This window comes from Salvelinus fontinalis, chromosome 35, assembly GCF_029448725.1.
Source record: "Salvelinus fontinalis isolate EN_2023a chromosome 35, ASM2944872v1, whole genome shotgun sequence".
NCBI classification, from domain to species: domain Eukaryota; kingdom Metazoa; phylum Chordata; class Actinopteri; order Salmoniformes; family Salmonidae; genus Salvelinus; species Salvelinus fontinalis.
In genome coordinates this window covers 20,924,441-20,944,737 of record NC_074699.1, presented here as the reverse complement: position 1 = coordinate 20,944,737, position 20,297 = coordinate 20,924,441, and the positions used below count along the sequence as shown (strand labels likewise).

At 43.4% G+C, this 20,297-nt stretch overlaps 2 protein-coding genes across 4 annotated transcripts; both read right to left on the bottom strand.

The window, feature by feature from the left end:
• Positions 1 to 345: 345 nt before the first annotated feature.
• ogfod1 (2-oxoglutarate and iron-dependent oxygenase domain containing 1) lies at positions 346 to 10,379 on the bottom strand. Of its 2 annotated transcripts, XM_055899587.1 has the most exons (13): positions 10,145 to 10,375; positions 6,192 to 6,337; positions 6,028 to 6,074; positions 5,596 to 5,696; positions 5,244 to 5,360; positions 5,073 to 5,164; positions 4,835 to 4,963; positions 4,598 to 4,711; positions 4,437 to 4,516; positions 4,090 to 4,322; positions 978 to 1,106; positions 732 to 790; positions 346 to 647 (listed from the first exon to the last, which is right to left on the bottom strand). In XM_055899587.1, exons 1-13 carry the CDS (start codon positions 10,302 to 10,304, stop codon positions 486 to 488), a joined length of 1,569 nt encoding a protein of 522 aa, XP_055755562.1. In that variant the 5' UTR covers positions 10,305 to 10,375; the 3' UTR covers positions 346 to 485. The 2 variants fall into 2 exon arrangements, with proteins under 2 accessions (XP_055755562.1, XP_055755563.1); XM_055899588.1 differs by lacking the exons at positions 346 to 647; positions 732 to 790; positions 978 to 1,106 and adding an exon at positions 3,579 to 3,799 and having other exon boundaries at positions 10,145 to 10,379.
• A 421-nt stretch (positions 10,380 to 10,800) lies between these two features.
• LOC129834522 (cleavage and polyadenylation specificity factor subunit 5-like) lies at positions 10,801 to 19,027 on the bottom strand. 2 transcript variants are annotated; one of them, XM_055899593.1, is made up of 7 exons: positions 18,756 to 19,027; positions 15,997 to 16,197; positions 15,810 to 15,873; positions 13,514 to 13,603; positions 13,339 to 13,414; positions 13,142 to 13,256; positions 10,801 to 11,248 (listed from the first exon to the last, which is right to left on the bottom strand). In XM_055899593.1, exons 1-7 carry the CDS (start codon positions 18,878 to 18,880, stop codon positions 11,227 to 11,229), a joined length of 693 nt encoding a protein of 230 aa, XP_055755568.1. In that variant the 5' UTR covers positions 18,881 to 19,027; the 3' UTR covers positions 10,801 to 11,226. The 2 variants fall into 2 exon arrangements, with proteins under 2 accessions (XP_055755568.1, XP_055755569.1); XM_055899594.1 differs by having other exon boundaries at positions 18,694 to 18,783.
• Positions 19,028 to 20,297: the final 1,270 nt, after the last annotated feature.

Below are 20,297 nucleotides of genomic sequence, written 5' to 3'. Positions count from 1 at the left end.
TTAACATCGGAGTGGTGGTTGTGCGAGTGTGTGTGGATTTGGTTCTCTAATGTTCAATCACTGCTCTGGAGTTTACTTTTTAAATATTATATTCCATTTAGCAGATGCTTTTATCCAACGCGACTTGCAGTCATGTGTGCATATATTTTACGTCTGGGTAGCCCCGGGAAACAAACCCACAACCCTGGCGTTGCTAACGCCATGCTCTACCAACTCAGCCATACAGGACCACAATAATGACACAAGATAATGAACACAAAATACTACCAAATGCTGTCACTGTAGAGTCAGTGTAGACAATTTAAAAAAATCTGTGTTACTCTGTGGCTGCCGACCGAAACCAGGTAACCATGGTAACAGGGTATCCCTGCCTGTTCACTTTAATGAAGAACACATGACATCATGGGGCTTTAGAGTAGACCGACCACCCCTCACAGTGATGTTATATTACAAACACATACACCTCAACACATACACACAAAAACTCATTCATAATACACAAAAGAGAAGTCATAAACTGCTCTCCTACAAGAATCACCAATAGGTAGGGTGGAGCTTCTGTGATTTATATGTTTGACAAATTTAAGAGTCTCTTTGTCCCTGTAGACAAGAGCCAGGGAGTTCTCCTCTGGATACACCATCAGGAGCTGCGGACAGGAGGACACCGATGAGAAATGACAACCACAGGAATCTAGTTGATCAGTTGCCATTTGAACAGTGTCATCACTCACCTCCTCATCCTCTTCATTAGCAACGTAAGAGGTGAAGCCCCCAAACTCGGTCTGCCAGTCTGAAAAATAAAAAGACAGTTATCACACTTTAGAGTTGATATTGTGTATGATAACATTTGCACTTACAATTTTGAAAATAGTTCCCAAAACTATGAGTCTAACCTACATTGTGTGTCTGTGTGTGCGTGCTTAGGCATGAGTGTCTGATTAAGCGAGTGTGTGTGATTAAGCGTGTGAGTGACTGACCAGGACAGCTCAGGGGCAGCAGTAGGTCAAGGGCGTACTCCGCTTTCGATGCGTCTCCATCGTGCAGTAGTGTGTAGCTCCCATGAGCCCAGCGACGCAGCTCTCCAACACACAACGGTGTGCTCGGCTCTTGAGGACACACACAGAGGGGTCAACACATACTTACAAAGGCATATTCAGCCCTGAGGAGGTACAGAAAGGTCAAGGCTCACAAACACACAGATCTGAGGATACACACAGGGGTCAACACACACTACCAGTCAAAAGTTTTAGAACACCTACTCATTCAAACGGTTTTTCTTTATTTTTACAATTTTCTACATTGTAGAATAATAGTGAAGACATCAAAACTATGAAATAACACATATGGAATCATGTGGTAACCAAAAAAACTTAACTTCTTATAGCTGGGGGCGCTTTTTTCATGTTTGGATGAAAAGCACGCCCAGAGTAAACTGCCTGCTACTCAGGCCCAGAAGCTTAGATATGCATATTATTAGTAGATTTGGATAGAAAACACTCTGAAGTTTCTAAAACTGTTTGAATGATTTCTGTGAGTATAACAGAACTCATATGGCAGGCAAAAACCTGAGAAGAAATCCAACTTGGAAGTGGGAAATCTGAGGTTTGTAGATTTTCAAGTATATGCCTATCCAAGATAGTGTAAATTTGGTCTAATTGCACTTCCTAAGGCTTCCACTAGATGTCAACAGTCTTTAGAACCTTGTTTCAGGCTTCTACTGTGAAGGGGGAGTGAATAAGAGCTGTTTGACTAAGGGGTCTGGCATCTAAGTCACGCGCGCAGCCGTGAGAGCGAGCTGCGTTCCCTTTCATTTCTAAAGACAAAGGAATTGTCCGGTTCGAATATTGTTGAAGATTTATGATAAAAACATCCTAAAGATTGATTCTATACATCGTTTGACATGTTTCTACGAACTGTAATGGAACTGTTTTGACTTTTCGTCTGGACTAAGTGCCTGCGCCTTGTGAATTTGGATTTGTGAACTAAACACACAAACAAAAAGGAGGCATTTGAACATAAATGATGGACTTTATCGAACAAAACAAACACTTATTGTGGAACTGGGATTCCGATGATCATCAAAGGTAAGCAAATATTTATAATGCTATTTCTGACTTCTGTTGACTCCACAACATGGCGGGTATCTGTATGGCTTGTTTTGGTGGCTGAGCGCTGTACTCAGATTATTCCATGGTGTGCTTTCGCTGTAAAGCTTTTTTGAAATATGACACAGCGGTTGCATTAAGGAGAAGTATATATTTAATTCCATGCATAACACTTGTATTTTCATCAACATTTATGATGAGTATTTTTGTAAATTGATGTGGCTCTCTGCAAAATCACTGGATGTCTTGAAAGCAAAACATTACTGAACATAACGCGCCAATGTAAACTGAGATTTTTTTATATAAATATGAACTTTATCGAACAAAACATACATGTATTGTGTAACATGAAGTTCTATGAGTTCCATCTGATGAAGATCATCAAAGGTTAGTGATTAATTTTATCTCTATTTCTGCTTTTTGTGACTCTCTTTGGCTGGAAAAATGGCTGTTTTTTGGTGACTAGGCACTGACCTAACATAATCGCATGGTATGCTTTCGTCGTAAAGCCTTTTTAAATCGGACACTTTGGTGGGATTAACAACAAGTTTATCTTTAAAATGGTGTATAATACTTGTATGTTTGAGGAATTTTAAATATGAGATTTCTGTTGTTTGAATTTGGCGCCCTGCACTTTCACTGGCTGTTGTCAAATCGATCCTGTTAACAGCCCTAAGAAGTAAGAAGTTTTTAAACAAATCAAAATATATTTCATATTTGAGATTCTTCAAATAGCCACCCTTTGCCTTGATGACAGCTTTGTACACTCTTGGCATTCTCTGAACCGCCTCATGGGGTAGTCACATGGAATGCATTTCAATTAACAGGTGAGCCTTCTTAAAAGTTAATTTGTGGAATTTCTTTCCTTCTTAATACGTTTGAGGTTGTGTGTTGTGACAAGGTAGGGGGGTATACAGAAGATAGCCCTATTTGGTAAAATACCAAGTCCTGGCTATCATGAGGACCGCCACAGGAATGGAAGACCCAGAGTTACCTCTGCTGCAGAGGATACGTTCATTAGAGTTACCAGCCTCAGAAATTGCAGCCCAAATAAATGCTTCACAGAGTTTAAGTAACAGACACATCTCAACATCAACTGTTTAGAGGAGACTGCATGAATCAGGCCTTCATGGTCGAATTGCTGCAAAGAAACCACTACTAAATGACACCAATAAGAGACTTGCTTGGGCCAAGAAACACGAGCAATGGACATTAGGCCGGTGGAAACTTGTCCATTGGTCTGGAGTACAAATTGGAGATTTTTGGTTCCAACCGCCGTGTCTTTGTGAGATGCGGTGTGGGTGAACGGATGATCTCCGAATGTGTATTTCCCACCATAAAGCATGGAGGAGGAGGTGTTATGGTGTCGGGTGCTTTGCTGGTGACATTGTCTGTGATTTATTTACAATTCAAGGCACACTTAACCAGCATGGCTACCACAGCATTCCGCAGTGATTCGCCATTGGGCTTAGTGGGACTATCATTTGTTTTTCAACAGGACAATGACCCAACACACCTCCAGGCTGTGTAAGGGCTATTTTACCAAGAAGGAGTGATGGAGTGCTGCATCAGATTACCTGGTCTCCACAATCCCTCGACCTCAACCAAATTGAGATGGTTTGGGATGAGTTGGACTGCAGAATGAAGGAAAAGCAGCCAACAAGTGCTCAGCATATGTGGAAACTTCTTCAAGACTGTTGGAAAAGCATTCCAGGTGAAGCTGGTTGAGCAAATTCCAAGAGTGTACAAAGCTGTCATCAAGGCAAAGGATGGCTATTTGAAGAATCTCAAATATAAAATATATTTTGATTTGTTTAAGACTTTTTTAGTTACTACATGATTCCATATGTGTTATTTCATAGTGTTGATGTCTTCACTATTATTCCACAATGTAAAAAATAGTAAAAATAAAGAAAAACCCTTGAATGAGTAGGTGTTCTAAAACTTTTGACCGGTAGTGTACATACACAAACAAGCAACACACCTTTGTTATTCTTATTAGCTGATGGAGTGTCCCCAGATGACCCTGTGGCTTCTCTCTCTTCCTCATCTTCTTGGTCCTTCTCTTCCTCCTCGTCTTCGTCACTAGGGCTGAGGTAGTGCAGTCTCAGGCCAGTGAAGTTGGACAGAAGCAGGAAGAAAGCCTCAGAGCACAGCAGCTCCCAGCATGCACTCACACACTGGGGGAAGGACACTAACGAAGCCACTTCATAACATCTGCACAATGCACATATACAAAAATATTTACACACATCATATACATTTACAGTCATCATAACATCTTAGGGATATCTCTCTCACTCACACAAACAAATTACTCGACAGGCTCACCTCCTGTTGGGAGGACCTTGCTTGGTCCACTGGACATCAGTCGATCGCAGTGCTTCACTCACCTCCTTAAACTTCTCCTCCTGTAGAGAGAGACACTGTCAACCAGGAGAGAGGCAGCAGGAGAGAGATGGAGAAATTAAGAGGTTGAGTAATGGGGTTACTTTGAGGAAATTCTTGAGCTGGATCTCAGAGCTGTCCTCAAACTCTTGCTGAACCTGTGACTGGTAGTCAACATCCAGATACAGTGGATTCAGCCACTCTAGCAGCAGTGTCTCCTGTGAACAGACACACAAAATACACACTCAGGTAAAATGCACACACACACACATGTATTTATTTCATGTGACCACATCATTGCTCTATGGCTGTGAGTTCTCTCTTTCAGAACAAACACACACATCTCTGGGAAGGTGGGGGCTCCTTGGGAAGGGGGGCTCGATGTGACGAGGGGGTCGCTCCAAAGATGGCCCGTGAAACCAGCCACTCAGAGAGAGACGACACTTATCCTCTGACAACACCTCTGCAACCTAGACAAACACACAGAGAGACAGCCATCCGTAGATTGCACTACTGCTACCTGGACAGGTGAGAGGTGTGAAGTGTGTGGTTGTTACCCGGTGGTATAGGAAGAACTACCTGGTGGAAGGAAACGGGTGAAACCTCAAAGAGAACCAGAGTGTTCCAGCTGGGCACCAGAGACTTCACCACACTATGGGGCTGGAAGTGATCTATGCACAAAGTAGATTATAGATTAAAACACACATGTTTAACTCATGCCAATGCACACACCCACAGACCAATACTTACCATCTGTGCTGAAGAGATCCAGGGTTCCTCCATCGCTGCTCTCCCATGGAGGGACAAGGTAGAGGATAAAGGCAACACGCCTCCCCTCCAACTCATCATCATGACACAACAGAACATCTACCGACAGAGAGATAGAGAGGGCATAGATAGAGATATGAAACAGATAGATAATGTATATTTCATAATTAATTCCAGAAATATGCATGTCCATATAGACTAACTATGCAGTGGGTAGAACAGGATATCTTGGGGGGATAGCTCAGTGCTTCTGCTCTTTTCTAGGAGGAGCATGCTAATATTAAGGCTTGCTCATTGTTTTTTTGAAGAGTAGAGGTAAAAACATGTGACTCACCAGTGTATTGGTACTTGGCACAGGAAACATCCACTGTGGGCTCCAGTTCTACCCCCAACACTTCCCCTAGCCAGGATCGAAACAGCCCAAATAGTGCTGCCCTGAAATCACACACAAAGCTCAAAAACAGCCTAACTGAGAGCATGCACATGTGAAAAACATCACACAGCTTGCTTAGCGAGTAACACTTTCCCTGATTCAGCACATACCAAGGCTTGAACTCAGGACCTCTGCCTCACAAACACATGTGACCACCATCCTGAAGCGTCTTACTCAGTCGTCCAAATGGAGACACTTGTGGAAGCACGCGCAAGTGGAGACACTTCAGGCTGAGGAATGAGTTACACAGATACCCATCTGCTACACACCCACAAAGCAAACATGTTCTCTCTACCTCCCTAAATTGCTCTCACACACACACATACAAATTACCTCAAGCCTGTGATGTGAGGCTCTTTTCTCTTTTTCAGGTCGTCTGACTGTAAGAGAAATTGTCAATGAGTATCATAACTCCCAATGTCATAACTCCAAAAAGCAGAGTAAAGAAACATTAGGAACAAGAAGCAACCCATTTCAAATCAGTTTTCCTTTTTCACCTGATTAAATTTGTACAGGTCGTTGGACTTCTCATGGAAGTTGAGGTCTAGAAGCTCCCTCTGTAGGTTCTCTGTAAAGCTGTCACTCTGGATGAAGTTCCTGATGATGCAGTGAGGGAAAGGGTGGCAGTCCAGTTCCAGGCCCCCTTAAGAGGAACACCAGAGGAACACTCAACGACTGGTCTACCAATATAAAAAAAGTTTTAACACTAATTATGTGAATAAATGTAACATTAACTAATGTATGTCTTAGAGTCAGTTGTTACCTCTGGATCATTTGCATTTGAGGTTCTAACCCATTCTAACAGCACATAGGAAGGTGGTAAACCTTCTTAATACTCCAAAAACATATCTTTTTGTGACACCCTTTTGTGACTTCTCTTTGGGTGCCATATATGTGTCATGTCATGCTCAACAATACAGTGCTCACAATACAAACAGTTTCCTCTCATCTATTTTCCTTTCCTACAATGCTGAGAGCCCGTACTGCAGCATTCAATGTCAGCAGAACAAACCCAGATGAATCGGTGGTGCGCAATGTGTACAAGGCAAGCAGGTACGAGCTCCGCAAATGGATTAGGGACGCGAAAAGACAATACAGACGCAAACTTAAATTGATGTTCGACAACTCAGACTCACGTCGCATGTGGCAAGGACTACTGACTGACAGACTACAAAGGCAAATCCAGCTGTGCGCTGCCCACCAAAGCCTCACTCCCAGACGACCTTAACACATTGAATGCTTGCTTCGAGGCAGACAATAAAGAGCCATCCAGGAAGACTCGCTGCTCCGGACGACCAGGTGCTTTCGCTTTTCAAGGCTGACTTGAGGAAAACACTCAAAAAAGTGAATACTCACAAAGCCGCCGGCCCAGGTGGCATCCCTGGCTGCGTCCTCAGAGGGTGTGCTGACCAGCTGGCAGATGTCTTTTCGGACATCTTCAACCTGTCCCAGGCTGTAGTCCCCACCTGTTTTAAGGAGACCACCATCGTCCCAGTGGCCCAAAAAAACAAGGTGTCATGCCCCGAGGCTGGCCCACACCAAGGCCAGCATGCCAGGCAGACTGGACCCACTCCAATTTGCCTACCGTTACAATAGATACAAATCCATTTCCATCGCTATGCACACGGCCGTAACACATCTGGACAAGAGGAACACCAATGTGAGAATACTGTTCATTGATTACGGTTCAGCATTCAACACCTTTGTTCCCTCCAAGCTCGATACCAAACTCAGAGCCCTGGGTCTGGACACCACCCTCTGCAACTGGATCCTGGACCTCCTGACGGGCAGACCACAGGCTGTGAGGATTGGCAACAACACCTCCTCCACACTGACTCGTAACACAGGGGCCCCACAGGGATGTGCCCTCGGTTCTCTGCTGCACCCCCTGTTCACCCAGGATTGCGTGGCTTTGCACAACACCAACTCCATCACCACGGTTGTAGGCCTGATAACATACAATGACGAGTCAGCCTATAGGGAGGAGGTACGTGAATTGGGATTGTGGTGTCATGACAACAACCTCTCCCTTAATGTAAGCAAAACAAAGAGTTAAAAAAAAAAAAAAAATTGAACCTTTTTTTAACTAGGCAAGTAAGTTAAGAAAAAAATCTTATTTACAATGACGGCCGATGAAGATGTCAGTGGTGAAGATGGCCCAGTACATCACTGGGACTGTGCTACCATCCATCCAGGACATCTACTCGAAATGGTGCCCGAGGAAGGCACACGACATCATAAAGGACCCCACACACCCCAGCCACAAGGAGAAGGTATCGGCGCATGAGGTCTGATACAAACAGGCTCAGTGGCAGTTCCTTTCTACAAGCCATCTGACTGCTGAACACTTGAACTGGACTGACAACCTGTTCTGATTCTCTGCATCTTAGCACATATGTGCTCACTCATGCACAGACCCACACAGACATACACATATACAGTATTCAGACCCCTTGACTTTTTCCACATTTTGTTACGTTACAGCCTTATTCTAAATTGTTAATTTTTTTTTAAAGCGAAAACAGGTTTAGACATTTTTGCTAATAAAAAAAAAAAAAAACATTAATGCCTTATTTACATAAGTATTCAGACCCTTTGCTATGAGACTCGAAATTGAGTTCAGGTGCATCCTGTCTCCATTGAGCATCCTTGAGAAATTCTACAACTTCATTGGAGTCCACCTGTGGTAAATTCAATTGATTGGACATGATTTGGAAAGGCACACACCGGTCTATATAAGGTCCCACAGTTGACAGTACATGTCAGAGCAAAAACCAAGCCATGAGGTATAAGGAATTGACCGTAGAGCTTTGAGACAGGATTGTGTATAGGCACAGGGGCAGCAGGTAGCTTAGTGATTAGAGTGTTGGGCCAATAACCGAAAGGTTGCTGGATCGAATCCCCGAGCTGACAATGTAAAAATTTGTTGTTCTGCCCCTGAACAAGGCAGTTAACCCACTGTTCCCCGGTAGGCTGTTTTTGTAAAATAAGAATTTGTTCTTAACTGACTTGCCTAGTCAAATGAAGGTTAAATAAAAAACAGATCTGAGGAAGGGTACCAAAAGATTTCTGTAGCATTGAAGGTCCCCAAGAACACAGTGGCCTCCATCATTCTTAAATGGAATAAGTTTGGAACCACCAAGACTCTTCCTAAAGTTGGCCGTCCAGCCAAACTGAGCATTCGGGGGAGAAGGGCCTTGGTCAGGGAGGTGACCAAGAACCTGATGGTTACTCTGACAGAGTTCCTCTGTACCTAAAGGACTCTCAGACTATGAGAAACTGGTTAAATGAAACCAAGATTTAACTACTTGGCCTGAATGCCAAGCGTCACTTCTGGAGGAAACCTGTCACCATCCCTACGGTGAATTGAATGGTGGCAGCTTCATGCTGTGGGGATATTTTTCAGCAGCAGTGACTGGGAGACTAGTCAGGCTTGAGGGAAAGATGAATGGAGCTAAGTACAGAGAGATCCTTGATGAAAACCTGCTCCAGAGCGCTCAGAACCTGACTTACAACAGGACAACGGCCCTAAGCACACAGCAGTGGCTTTGGGACAAGTCTCTGAATGTCCTTGAGTGGCCCAGCCAGAGTCCGGACTTGAACATCTCTGGAGAGACCTGAAAATAGCTATGCAGCAACACTTTCCATCCAACCTGACAGAGCTTGATATGCAGAGAAGAATGGGAGAAACTCCCCAAATAGACGTGTGCCAAGCTTGTAGTGTTATAATCAAGAAAACTCAAGGCTGTAATTGCTGCCAAAGGTGCTTGAACAAAGTACTGGGTAACAAGTATGAATACTTCTTTAGATGTGATTTCAGTTTCTTATTTTTAATACATTAGAAGAAAAAAAAATGCAGGTTTTGCTTTGTTATTATGGGGTATTGTGTGTAGATTGACGAGAAAAAACACAATCAATTTTAGAATAAGGCTGCAACGTAACAAATGTGGAAAAAGTGAAGGGGTCAGAATACTTTGCGAATGCTACACACATATCACAACTGCTGCTACCAGACTCTTATTACACTGCTTAGTTTATACACTGCCGCCCTCCCCAATACACGTGAAAATATTAGCTATAAATTGTGCCTTCGTGTATTATACCTAAGCTAAAAAAGTTATTTTCTACGGTCATTTACTTTATGTTCGTAATATAATTTTTATTGTATTGTTGCATTGTCGAGAATGAACCTTCAAGTAAGCATTTCGTTGGATGATGTATAAGACGTGATAATGGTTGAGGTAGATAGTTTGACCCACATATTTTAGTGTTTTCAAATCAGTGGTCATGAAAGCAAAGTTGTGACTAAAGCTTTGCACATGATTGACAATATTGATATGTAGGGAGACTAATAGCGTATCAATTAAAATAACCATATATGTAACAAGACTAGCCAAAGCATGTGCTCGGTGTAAACACATGTAGCTAAGATAGCTAGCAGGTATCTGACCATGAGAGTACTGCGCTCGCTGCGACCATGCTTCCTTCACTCCCTTCTTCACATCTTCGTCCTCGAGTATTGGAGAAAGTTTTACTCTCTCTTCGCGTTTCTTTCTCTTCTTTCCTTTCTCGGCATTCTCGCCATCATCTCGCTGTCGTTTACAATTCATTTTTGTATAAATGAGTCGCGGTTCAATTGCGTCATAACGCAGCAGGACGTTAGTGGTTCCGAGTCTTTTCGGTGAGCCGGTTCATTTGGCTCATTACATTTAAAAGAGCTGGCTCACAAACGACTCTTCTTCGCAATGCTTTAAAATCGAGGGGGTCGGTGGGACACATTTTGACATGTTCATAGAAAGAGATCAGGGTCCAGAGTAACGCTGAGGTCCTTCCGTTTTATTTGAGATGACTGCGCAACCATTGATATTCATTGTCAGATCCGACAGCAGATCTCTTTGTTTCTTGGGACCTAGAAATAGCATCTCCTTTGTCAGAGTTAAAAAGTAAAGCATTTGCAGCCATCTACTTCCTTATTTCAACATAGCAGTGAAAGTTGACATTGTTTCCAAATGACATCACAAAGAGATAGCATAGATATATATGCTATAGTGAAAACAACACATCAAAACAAAGAGGTCATCAACACACTTGTTATAAGAGACAATGTCTAAATGAAAATAATCATTTATTTATTTTAAAGAAAATGAAATAGCATGACAGTAATACAGGTTAAAACACAACAGGAAACTCAATGCTGCTGTTTCTTTAATCAAACAAATGTATTCTGCTGCAAGACCATAAAATCAGATTCTTGAGACACTGGGTTGCAGTTTAATCATGTAAGAAATGACTGAATTTTTTCAGTTCCAAACAAAAAGTCTGACAGTGTATTTTCTTCCATCATTGTAAACAGCACATTTACAGTCCCTTCTCTTGTGGTGGGTTTTTTGTTCAGCCTTACCGGGAAGCCAGAGGTGAGTAGCCTTATTTGGATTGCCCCACATTGTTTTACTTCACCTTCATGTCTTCATTTCACCCATAATTGGCTGCACTCACAGAGACAGCTAGCCACTGTGCCCATTCTCACACCATTTAGTTGTAGATAAAGTTGAACCTACAGGAAATAAATATGAATATACAGCATACCTGAGCTCACACACACACCCTTTATACACTCATTCAAACACATACAGTGGGGCAAAAAAGTATTTAGTCAGCCACCAATTGTGCAAGTTCTCCCACTTAAAAAGATGAGGCCTGTCATTTTCATCATATGTACACTTCAACTATGACAGACAAAATGAGAAAAAAAATCCAGAAAATCACATTGTAGGATTTTTAATGAATTTATTTGCAAATTTTGGTGGAAAATAAGTATTTGGTCAATAACAAAAGTTTCTCTCAATACTTTGTTATATACCCTTGGTTGGCAATGACAGAGGTCAAACGTTTTCTGTAAGTCTTCACAAGGTTCACACACTGTTGCTGGTATTTTGGCCCATTCCTCCATGCAGATCTCCTCTAGAGCAGTGATGTTTTGGGGCTGTTGCTGAGCAACACAGACTTTCAACTCCCTCCAAAGATTTTCTATGGGGTTGAGATCTGGAGACTGGCTAGGCCACTCCAGGACCTTGAAATGTTTCTTACGAAGCCACTCCTTCGTTGCCCGGGCGGTGTGTTTGGGATCATTGTCATGCTGAAAGACCCAGCCACGTTTCATCTTCAATGCCCTTGCTGATGGAAGGAGGTTTTCACTCAAAATCTCACGATACATGGCCCAATTCATTCTTTCCTTTACACCAGGGGTGTCAAACTCATTCCACGGAGGGCCTAGTGTCTGCAGGTTTTTGGTTTTTCCTTTCAATAAAGCCCTAGACAACCAGGTGTGGGGAGTTCCTAACTAATTAGTGATGTTAATTCATCAATCAAGTACAAGGGAGGAGCGAAAACCCGCAGACACTCGGCCCCCCGTGGAATGAGTTTGACACCTGTGCTTTACACGGATCAGTCGTCCTGGTCCCTTTGCAGAAAAACAGCCCCAAAGCATGATGTTTCCACCCCCATGCTTCACAGTAGGTATGGTGTTCTTTGGATGCAACTCAGCATTCTTTGTCCTCCAAACACGACGAGTTGAGTTTTTACCAAAAAGGTCTATTTTGGTTTCATCTGACCATATGACATTCTCCCAATCTTCTTCTGGATCATCCAAATGCTCTCTAGCAAACTTCAGACGGGCCTGGACATGTACTGGCTTAAGCAGGGGGACACGTCTGGCACTGCAGGATTTGAGTCCCTGGCGGCGTAGTGTGTTACTGATGGTAGGCTTTATTACTTTGGTCCCAGCTCTCTGCAGGTCATTCCCCCGTGTGGTTCTGGGATTTTTGCTCACCGTTCTTGTGATCATTTTGACCCCACGGGGTGAGATCTTGCGTGGAGCCCCAGATCGAGGGAGATTATCAGTGGTCTTGTATGTCTTCCATTTCCTAATAATTGATCCCACAGTTGATTTCTTCAAACCAAGCTGCTTACCTATTGCAGATTCAGTCTTCCCAGCCTGGTGCAGGTCTACAATTTTGTTTCTGGTGTCCTTTGACAGCTCTTTGGTCTTGGCCATAGTGGAGTTTGGAATGTGACTGTTTGAGGTTGTGGACAGGTGTCTTTTATACTGATAACAAGTTCAAACAGGTGCCATTAATACAGGTAACGAGTGGAGGACAGAGGAGCCTCTTAACGAAGAAGTTACAGGTCTGTGAGAGCCAGAATCTTGCTTGTTTGTAGGTGACAAAATACTTATTTTCCACCATAAAAAATCCTACAATGTGTGATTTTCTGGATTTTTCCCCCTCATTTTGTCTGTCATAGTTGAAGTGTACCTATGATGAAAATTACAGGCCTCTCATCTTTTTAAGTGGGAGAACTTGCACAATTGGTGGCTGACAATACTTTTTTGCCCCACTGTACACGCACAAAAGTGCTTTATACACAATATACAACACACAGACACTACCTGCTTAGTAGTTGCGGTAGGCTGGATATGATTGGGCCATAGCCGGGGGCGTTGTCATAAAGCTCAAACAGAGGGGCTGCCACCAGTTTGTAGTTCTTTGGGACTGCAAACAGAGCTGAGACACAGAAGCAAATATCACTCAAGATTATGTGTGTAAAGAATGTAGAACAGATTTTGACTAGCTAAGGGATCCTTACCTTTTTCCTGCAGTTGAACCAGGAAGAGCTTTTTATGCTCCTTGGGTTTAGTGATGTGGGCTGGAATGTAGGGATACTGCAGCAAAACAGACAAACACAAAGATTACTGTAGGCTCAAAATCTCCTCCTCGATACATTTCAGTGTAAACTGTACTGTGTGTTGGGTTATGCTCACCTGTGGGGGTTCAAAGTTGGGGCGCCACCAGTTTCCGATGGAATCATCGATCACCCAATCCTGCTTCACCCCGTCCTGCCGGCCCAGGATCTGACAAAGACACAGTAAAGACAATCACTATGGCATCACGGAGTCCTGCAGGATCTTAGAGAATGCTACCCCACTGGTAGACGAAAACTACTTTAGCGCCTATTGACGAGCGTCTTTTGACTGGGGTAGTTTTGTTAAGAGCCCCTGACACTTTCTCTAAATATTAACACGCATCACTTGCAGTACTGTTTTGGAAACAAAGAATGCATCTTTCATATCAGCAAGAAATAAATTAATAAAAATATTATATATATAAATCAAACTGTCCACTTAGGAAGCAACACTGATTGACAATACATTTCACATGCTGTTGTGCAAATGGAATAGACAACAGGTGGAAATTATAGGCAATTAGCAAGACACCCCCAATAAAGGAGTGGTTCTGCAGGTGGTGACCACAGACTACTTCTCAGTTCCTATGCTTCCTGGCTGATGTTTTGGTTACTTTTGAATGCTGCCGGTACTTTCACTCTAGTGGTAGCATGAGACAGAGTCTACAACCCACACAAGTGGCTCAGGTAGTGTAGCTCATCCATGATGGCACATCAATGCGAGCTGTGGCAAGAAGGTTTGCTGTGTCTGTCAGCGTAGTTTCCAGAGCATGGAGGCGCAACCAGGAAACAGGCCAGTACATCATGAGACGTGGAGGAGGCCGTAGGAGGGCAACAACCCATCAGCAGGACCGCTACCTCCGCCATTGTGCAAGGAGGAGCACTGCCAGAGCCATGCAAAATGACCCCCAGCAGGCCACAAATGTGCATGTGTCTGCTCAAACAGTCAGAAACAGACTCCATGAGGGTGGTATGAGGGCCCGACGTCCACAGGTGGGGGTTGTGCTTACAGCCCAACACCGTGCAGGACGTTTGGCATTTGCCAGAGAACACCAAGATTGGCAAATTCGCCACTGGCGCCCTGTGCTCTTCACAGATGAAAGCAGGTTCACACTGAGCACATGTGACAGAGTCTGGAGACGCCGTGGAGAACGTTCTGCTGCCTGCAACATCCTCCAGCATGACCGGTTGGGCGGTGGGTCAGTCATGGTGTGGGGTGGCATTTCTTTGTGGGGCCGCACAGCCCTCCATGTGCTCGCCAGAGGTAGCCTGACTGCCATTAGGTACCGAGATGAGATCCTCAGACCCCTTGTGAGACCATATGCTGACACATGCACATTTGTGGCCTGCTGGAGGTCATTTTGCAGGGCTCTGGCAGTGCACCTCCTTGCACAAAGGCGGAGGTAGCGGTCCTGCTGCTGGGTTGTTGCCCTCCTACGGCCTCCTCCACGTCTCCTGATGTACTGGCCTGTCTCCTGGTAGCGCCTCCATGCTCTGGACACTACGCTGACAGACACAGCAAACCTTTTTGCCACAGCTTGCATTGATGTGCCATCCTGGATGAGCTGCACTACCTGAGCCACTTGTGTGGGTTGTAGACTCCGTCTCATGCTACCACTAGAGTGAAAGCACCGCCAGCATTCAAAAGTGACCAAAACATCAGCCAGGAAGCATAGGAACTGAGAAGTGGTGTGTGGTCACCACCTGCAGAACCATTCCTTTTTTGGGGGTGTCTTACTAATTGCCTATAATTTCCACCTTTTGTCTATTCCATTTGCACAACAGCATGTGAAATGTATTGTCAATCAGTGTTGCTTCCTAAGTGGACAGTTTGATTTCACAGAAGTGGGATTGACTTGGAGTTACATTGTGTTGTTTAAGTGTTCCCTTTATTTTTTTGAGCAGTGTATATATATATATATATATATATATATATTTTCTTTTAAACTGTAAATTACTACACACCTTTATAGGGTTAGGTTTGTGTTCCCACAAGGCCATATCTCCATGTTACAGCGCTTGTTTACGGAAGACTTTGGCTGCCACCTGCGCTAATTAGCTACCTGTGTGTAAGCTAACTGGGGAGGAAGTGTTGTTCATAAACTGGAAGCACACAATGTGTGCAAACCTGCTACAATAAGTTACTTTTTAAAAGATTCTTTCTCAGACAATGATTATTGACGTTTCTAAACCGTTAAAACACAGCATCGGAATTGGAGTTTACACGGAGCCAAAACGTAGGGGAATGGAATGGCTGAAAACCCTACATACAGAGAAGAAGAGTTTGAGAGCTAAGAGAACGCTAGGATGGATGTCATCTGAGGTTGTGATTCCAACTCTGGCCGGCCTCCTTTGAGAGTGCATGTGTATCGTACCTCTGTCATCAGGCGTTTCAGCCCATCCACCTCATCCTCCCCCGGGCACAGCTCTCCACCTGGCCTGCAAGAGACATACAGACAAGCCTATAAGAGAACCATACAAACACGCATGCACACACTTTAAAAACAAACAGACTGTTGGTGTAACTCCTGCAGGCTGTGCTTAGTTGGTGGTAGTGCTTACAGTTTGAAGAAGGTGGTTCCCAGTTGCAACAGCAGTACATGGGGCAACCTGTGTTCATGGACAATAAGCACTCCCTCCACTGCCCTCCGCATGCCCAGCTTGTCAAACTCCTCCCGCATCCTCTGGAACCGTGCTGCCACTGAACTGTCCTTCTCATACAGAGGCTCCTTGGTCCCAAATGTGTAGTTGGTGAGAGGGTATCTGAAACACAATGTCATGAATACCATTTTTAAATGTGCACATCCCATAGCATGCCTCTACTAACATGCACACACTACCCAGAACAGGCGGTTGGTGGCACCTTAATTGGGGAGGAAGGGCTCGTGGTAATGGCTGGAGCGGAATCGGTGGAATGGAATGAAATACGTCAAAAACACAGTTTCCATGTGTTCGATGCCATACCAATCGCTCCGTTCCTTCCAGCCATTATTATGAGTCGTCCTGCCCTCAGCAGCCTTCACTGCTACCCAGTCACCCCCCCACAAACGCACACTATATAGCTTTTGAATGAGGATGCATCTACAGGACGGTACACTATCGATTCATCATCATTTTTACGTCACAAACTTTGGCTGTCAAATAGGACATAGAGCCAGCTGCAAAGCTAGCCAGAATCCAAATAGACGTTCATTACATTCTCTCTCCAGTCGGAAGGTGGCTATGCAACGATCAGGACAGAGCAGAGCCGGCTCAAGATACTGCTTGGAAAACGTACCTCATTCCAGGGATGGGAGATGGCAGCGTACTACTAATTGTCTCATCATCCTAAATGACAAATCGAGATTTAAATACTGCTAGTTTTTTCATCAGCATGCTAGGCTAGCTAATGCTATAGCAGTCCACTAGATTCGACAACACTTCCAGTAGTTACCCACCCCAACGCTACGCCAGAGACGGTAGAGAAAGAAAGACACCCCACTCTCTAATTTTTTCTAATTGGGGCGCACCAGGGCGAGACATCTCACTGGCAAATTTTTTCTGGACGGGGACAGGTGGAGTAAAAGGGAGGGGACAATAAGTAGACCAAAGCTAGCTCAAAGACAGAAAAATGAGCCAAAAGAACAAGCCAGATATTTCACCTGATGTAAATGTGAAGCATCTGGTTGGCATTTCCACTTACTATCAAATAGGGTGATGAGAGGAAGCCCAGTGACTGGCAGTGGGAGAAGATGGAGCGATGGATTTTGGCAGACATTCTACAAATTTTCTCATCGATTAAACATTTGATCTTAATACATTTGATCTTGATCTTAATAATATTTTGTTTCCAAAACTATAATCTGTAACAGAGTGGACTGCATTTTGTAGATTTAACCCCTTTCCAAAGTTTCTAAAAATGGTGTTGTTTAGGAGTGCACGAGTGAATTGAGTTATTGCACACATGCACTTCAGAGTAGGCTTTCCCTAACGGAAATATGCAAATACATGCTACAAAGCGCCAATAGGATCTCACTAGCGGGTGTTGAGTGGTAGTGTTCTGTCCTCAGACCAGTGGTCCGGAGTAGGATTAGATAGGGTTAAATAGTAGAATTTCTATTATTATAGAGGGCTAATAGTAGGAGGGGCAATTGTTCACTACTGTATCAAGAATTTTATGTAGGTAGGCCGTGAATGGTCTCACAGCAGTGCAATAGGTGGTGGTGCATGCACTTAAAAGTTGGATGCGATCTGACAATCAAATCCTAAAGAAGAAGAAAGATCTCGCTAGCTCGTTCTTGTTTCACACTTTACAAACATAATAGATTAATTCATATGAATACAAATTTGTTTTTACATCAATACATGGGTTCATTATTAGGCTACTTAACATAATTTACATATTTAAGTCTCAATGGAAGTTGTTGTATGTCAACTAGTTTTTTGGAGTCCAGCCTTCTTTTTAATTGCGTTTTGATTTAAAAAAATACAAATAAATATATATTAAAAAAACACTATTTCTTCTGCTCACGATGCTTAATTTACTACCACTGTAAATGACACAGATGAACTATCTTGGGTTAGTTATTTAAGCAATAAGGCCTGGGGGGTTTGGTATATGGCTGTTCTTCCCACGACGCAACATGGAGTGCCTGGACACAACCCTTAGCTGTGGTATATTGGCCATATATCACAATACCATTTATCGCCGGAGGTGCCTTATTGCCATTATAAACTGGTTACAAAACGTAATTAGAGCAGTAAAAATAAATGTTATCATACCCGTGGTATACGATCTGATATACCATGCCTGTCAGCATTCAGGACTCGAGCTACCCAGTTTATAAAAATATATCTTATATTATAGAGGTATGAACTCACGGGAAAAAAAACATGCTCACGCGAGAGATGAAACGCCCACTTAGACAATATCGTTTGTTAAGGTTCCTATTTAGCCACCATCTTCGGCTAGGATTCAACTTTTCATGGAATCTAATGGGCTGCTATAGCATTAGCCTAGCATACTGACGAAAAAACTAGCAGTCATTAAAAAACCTTCTAGATTTGTTGGAATAACTGGGATTGAGGTAAATTTTCCGAGCCAAATCTCTCGCCAACTCTGTGCTGTCCTGATCGAGTCATTGCCGTGTTCCAACTAATGTAACCAACGTCTAACTTTAGTCGGATTCTGGCTACTGCAAAGCTTGCAGTCCATGAACTTTTCCATACAATTGAATGAGACGGGTATTTTAGGAGTCTTTGCATAACCACGATACATACACACATAATCTGAAGTTAGAAACCAATCGTCGTCGTCGCCCCCCCTTCATCCTGTTACTCACAAATTAATGGTTCTCTCCAAACTGAGCGGTTTTGCAGGCGCGCTCATGTATTTGTTCCCGCCGAACTGACTGACCCCGCGCGGCCAGCCGGCGGACGAGCGATTCGGAGCAGGCACACTCGACATTGCTCCAATACCACTAAACAAAATCTAGCTTCAAAATCCTCTGGTAGAAATGCAATGCAAAACATGTATTATAACAATAACAAAGAAAAATGGAAGGACGTAACCATGCGCAAATTGTCTTCCTCCCTTTCTCCTTTTCCTGTTCCGTGTTTGATGCAGTAGGTATACTTCGGCATTACCACCACCTATCGTGCTGGAGTGTAATAACCAGTAATAAAGTAGCTCCTATCGATGAAAATCTTACTAAATTCTGAGGTGGTCGAACTCTATCCAATTGCTTTGCCAACATAACCCAAAGGTTCTGTTAAATGTAAAAACTCTAACCCTGCACGGATAAGGTCATGATGGTTCATCAATAAAAGCACTTTCCTCCATCAAATCTAATTTTATTGATCAAATTCACATATTTAGCAGATGTTATTGCGGGTGTAGCGAAATGCTTATGTTCCTAGCTCCAACAGTGCAGTAGTATGTAACAGTTCACAACAATACACACTAATCTAAAAGTAAAATAATGAAATTAAGAAATATATGAATATTACATCGAGCAATGTCGGAGTGGCATTGACAAAAAAATAAAATAATATTTAACCTTTATTTAACTAGGCAAATACAGTAGAATATAATACAGTATATAATTATGAGATGAGTAAAGCAGTATGTAAACATTATTAAAGTGGCCAGTGATTCCAAGAAAAAAAAATCTATGTATATAGTGCAGCAGCCTCTAAGGTGCAGGGTTACGTAACCGGGTGAAAGTCGGCTAGTGATGGCTATTTAACAGTCTGATGGCCTTGAGATAGAAGCTGTTCTTCAGTCTCTCAGTCCTAGCTTTGATGCACCTGTATTGACTCGCCTTCTGGATGATGGTGGCGGGAACAAGCCGTGGCTCGGGTGGTTGATGTCCTTGATGATCTTTTTGGCCTTCCTGTGACATCGAGTGCTGTAGGTGTCCTGGAGGGCACGTAGTTTGCCCCCGGTGATGCGTTGGACAGACCACACCACTCTCTGAAGAGCCCTGCGGTTGCGGGCGGTGCAGTTGCCATACCAGGCGGTGATACAGCCTGACAGGATGCTCTCAATTGTGCATCTGTTAAAGTTTGTGAGGGTGTTATGGGCCTCTGTTGAGGTTTTTCTGTAACTCTCACGGGTCAGGAGGCTATACATGAGTGTGTCATGTTGGTAGGCTGTTACCATCACATAACACAGAGCTGTACACACGTTGTATATTCAAAACAGGCCCAGCCCAGAGTCACACACAGGTGCTCTTTGTTCACAGCATATCATCACTACCACCAGAAGTTAATATTAAGACAATCTGGGGAATGACTCAGAGCTTAGTGTGTCTCAGTCAGCCCAGCCAGACAGAGGTAGTGAGACATCCCTGTTGAGTTTCTAACCAGCATTCTCTGTGGAT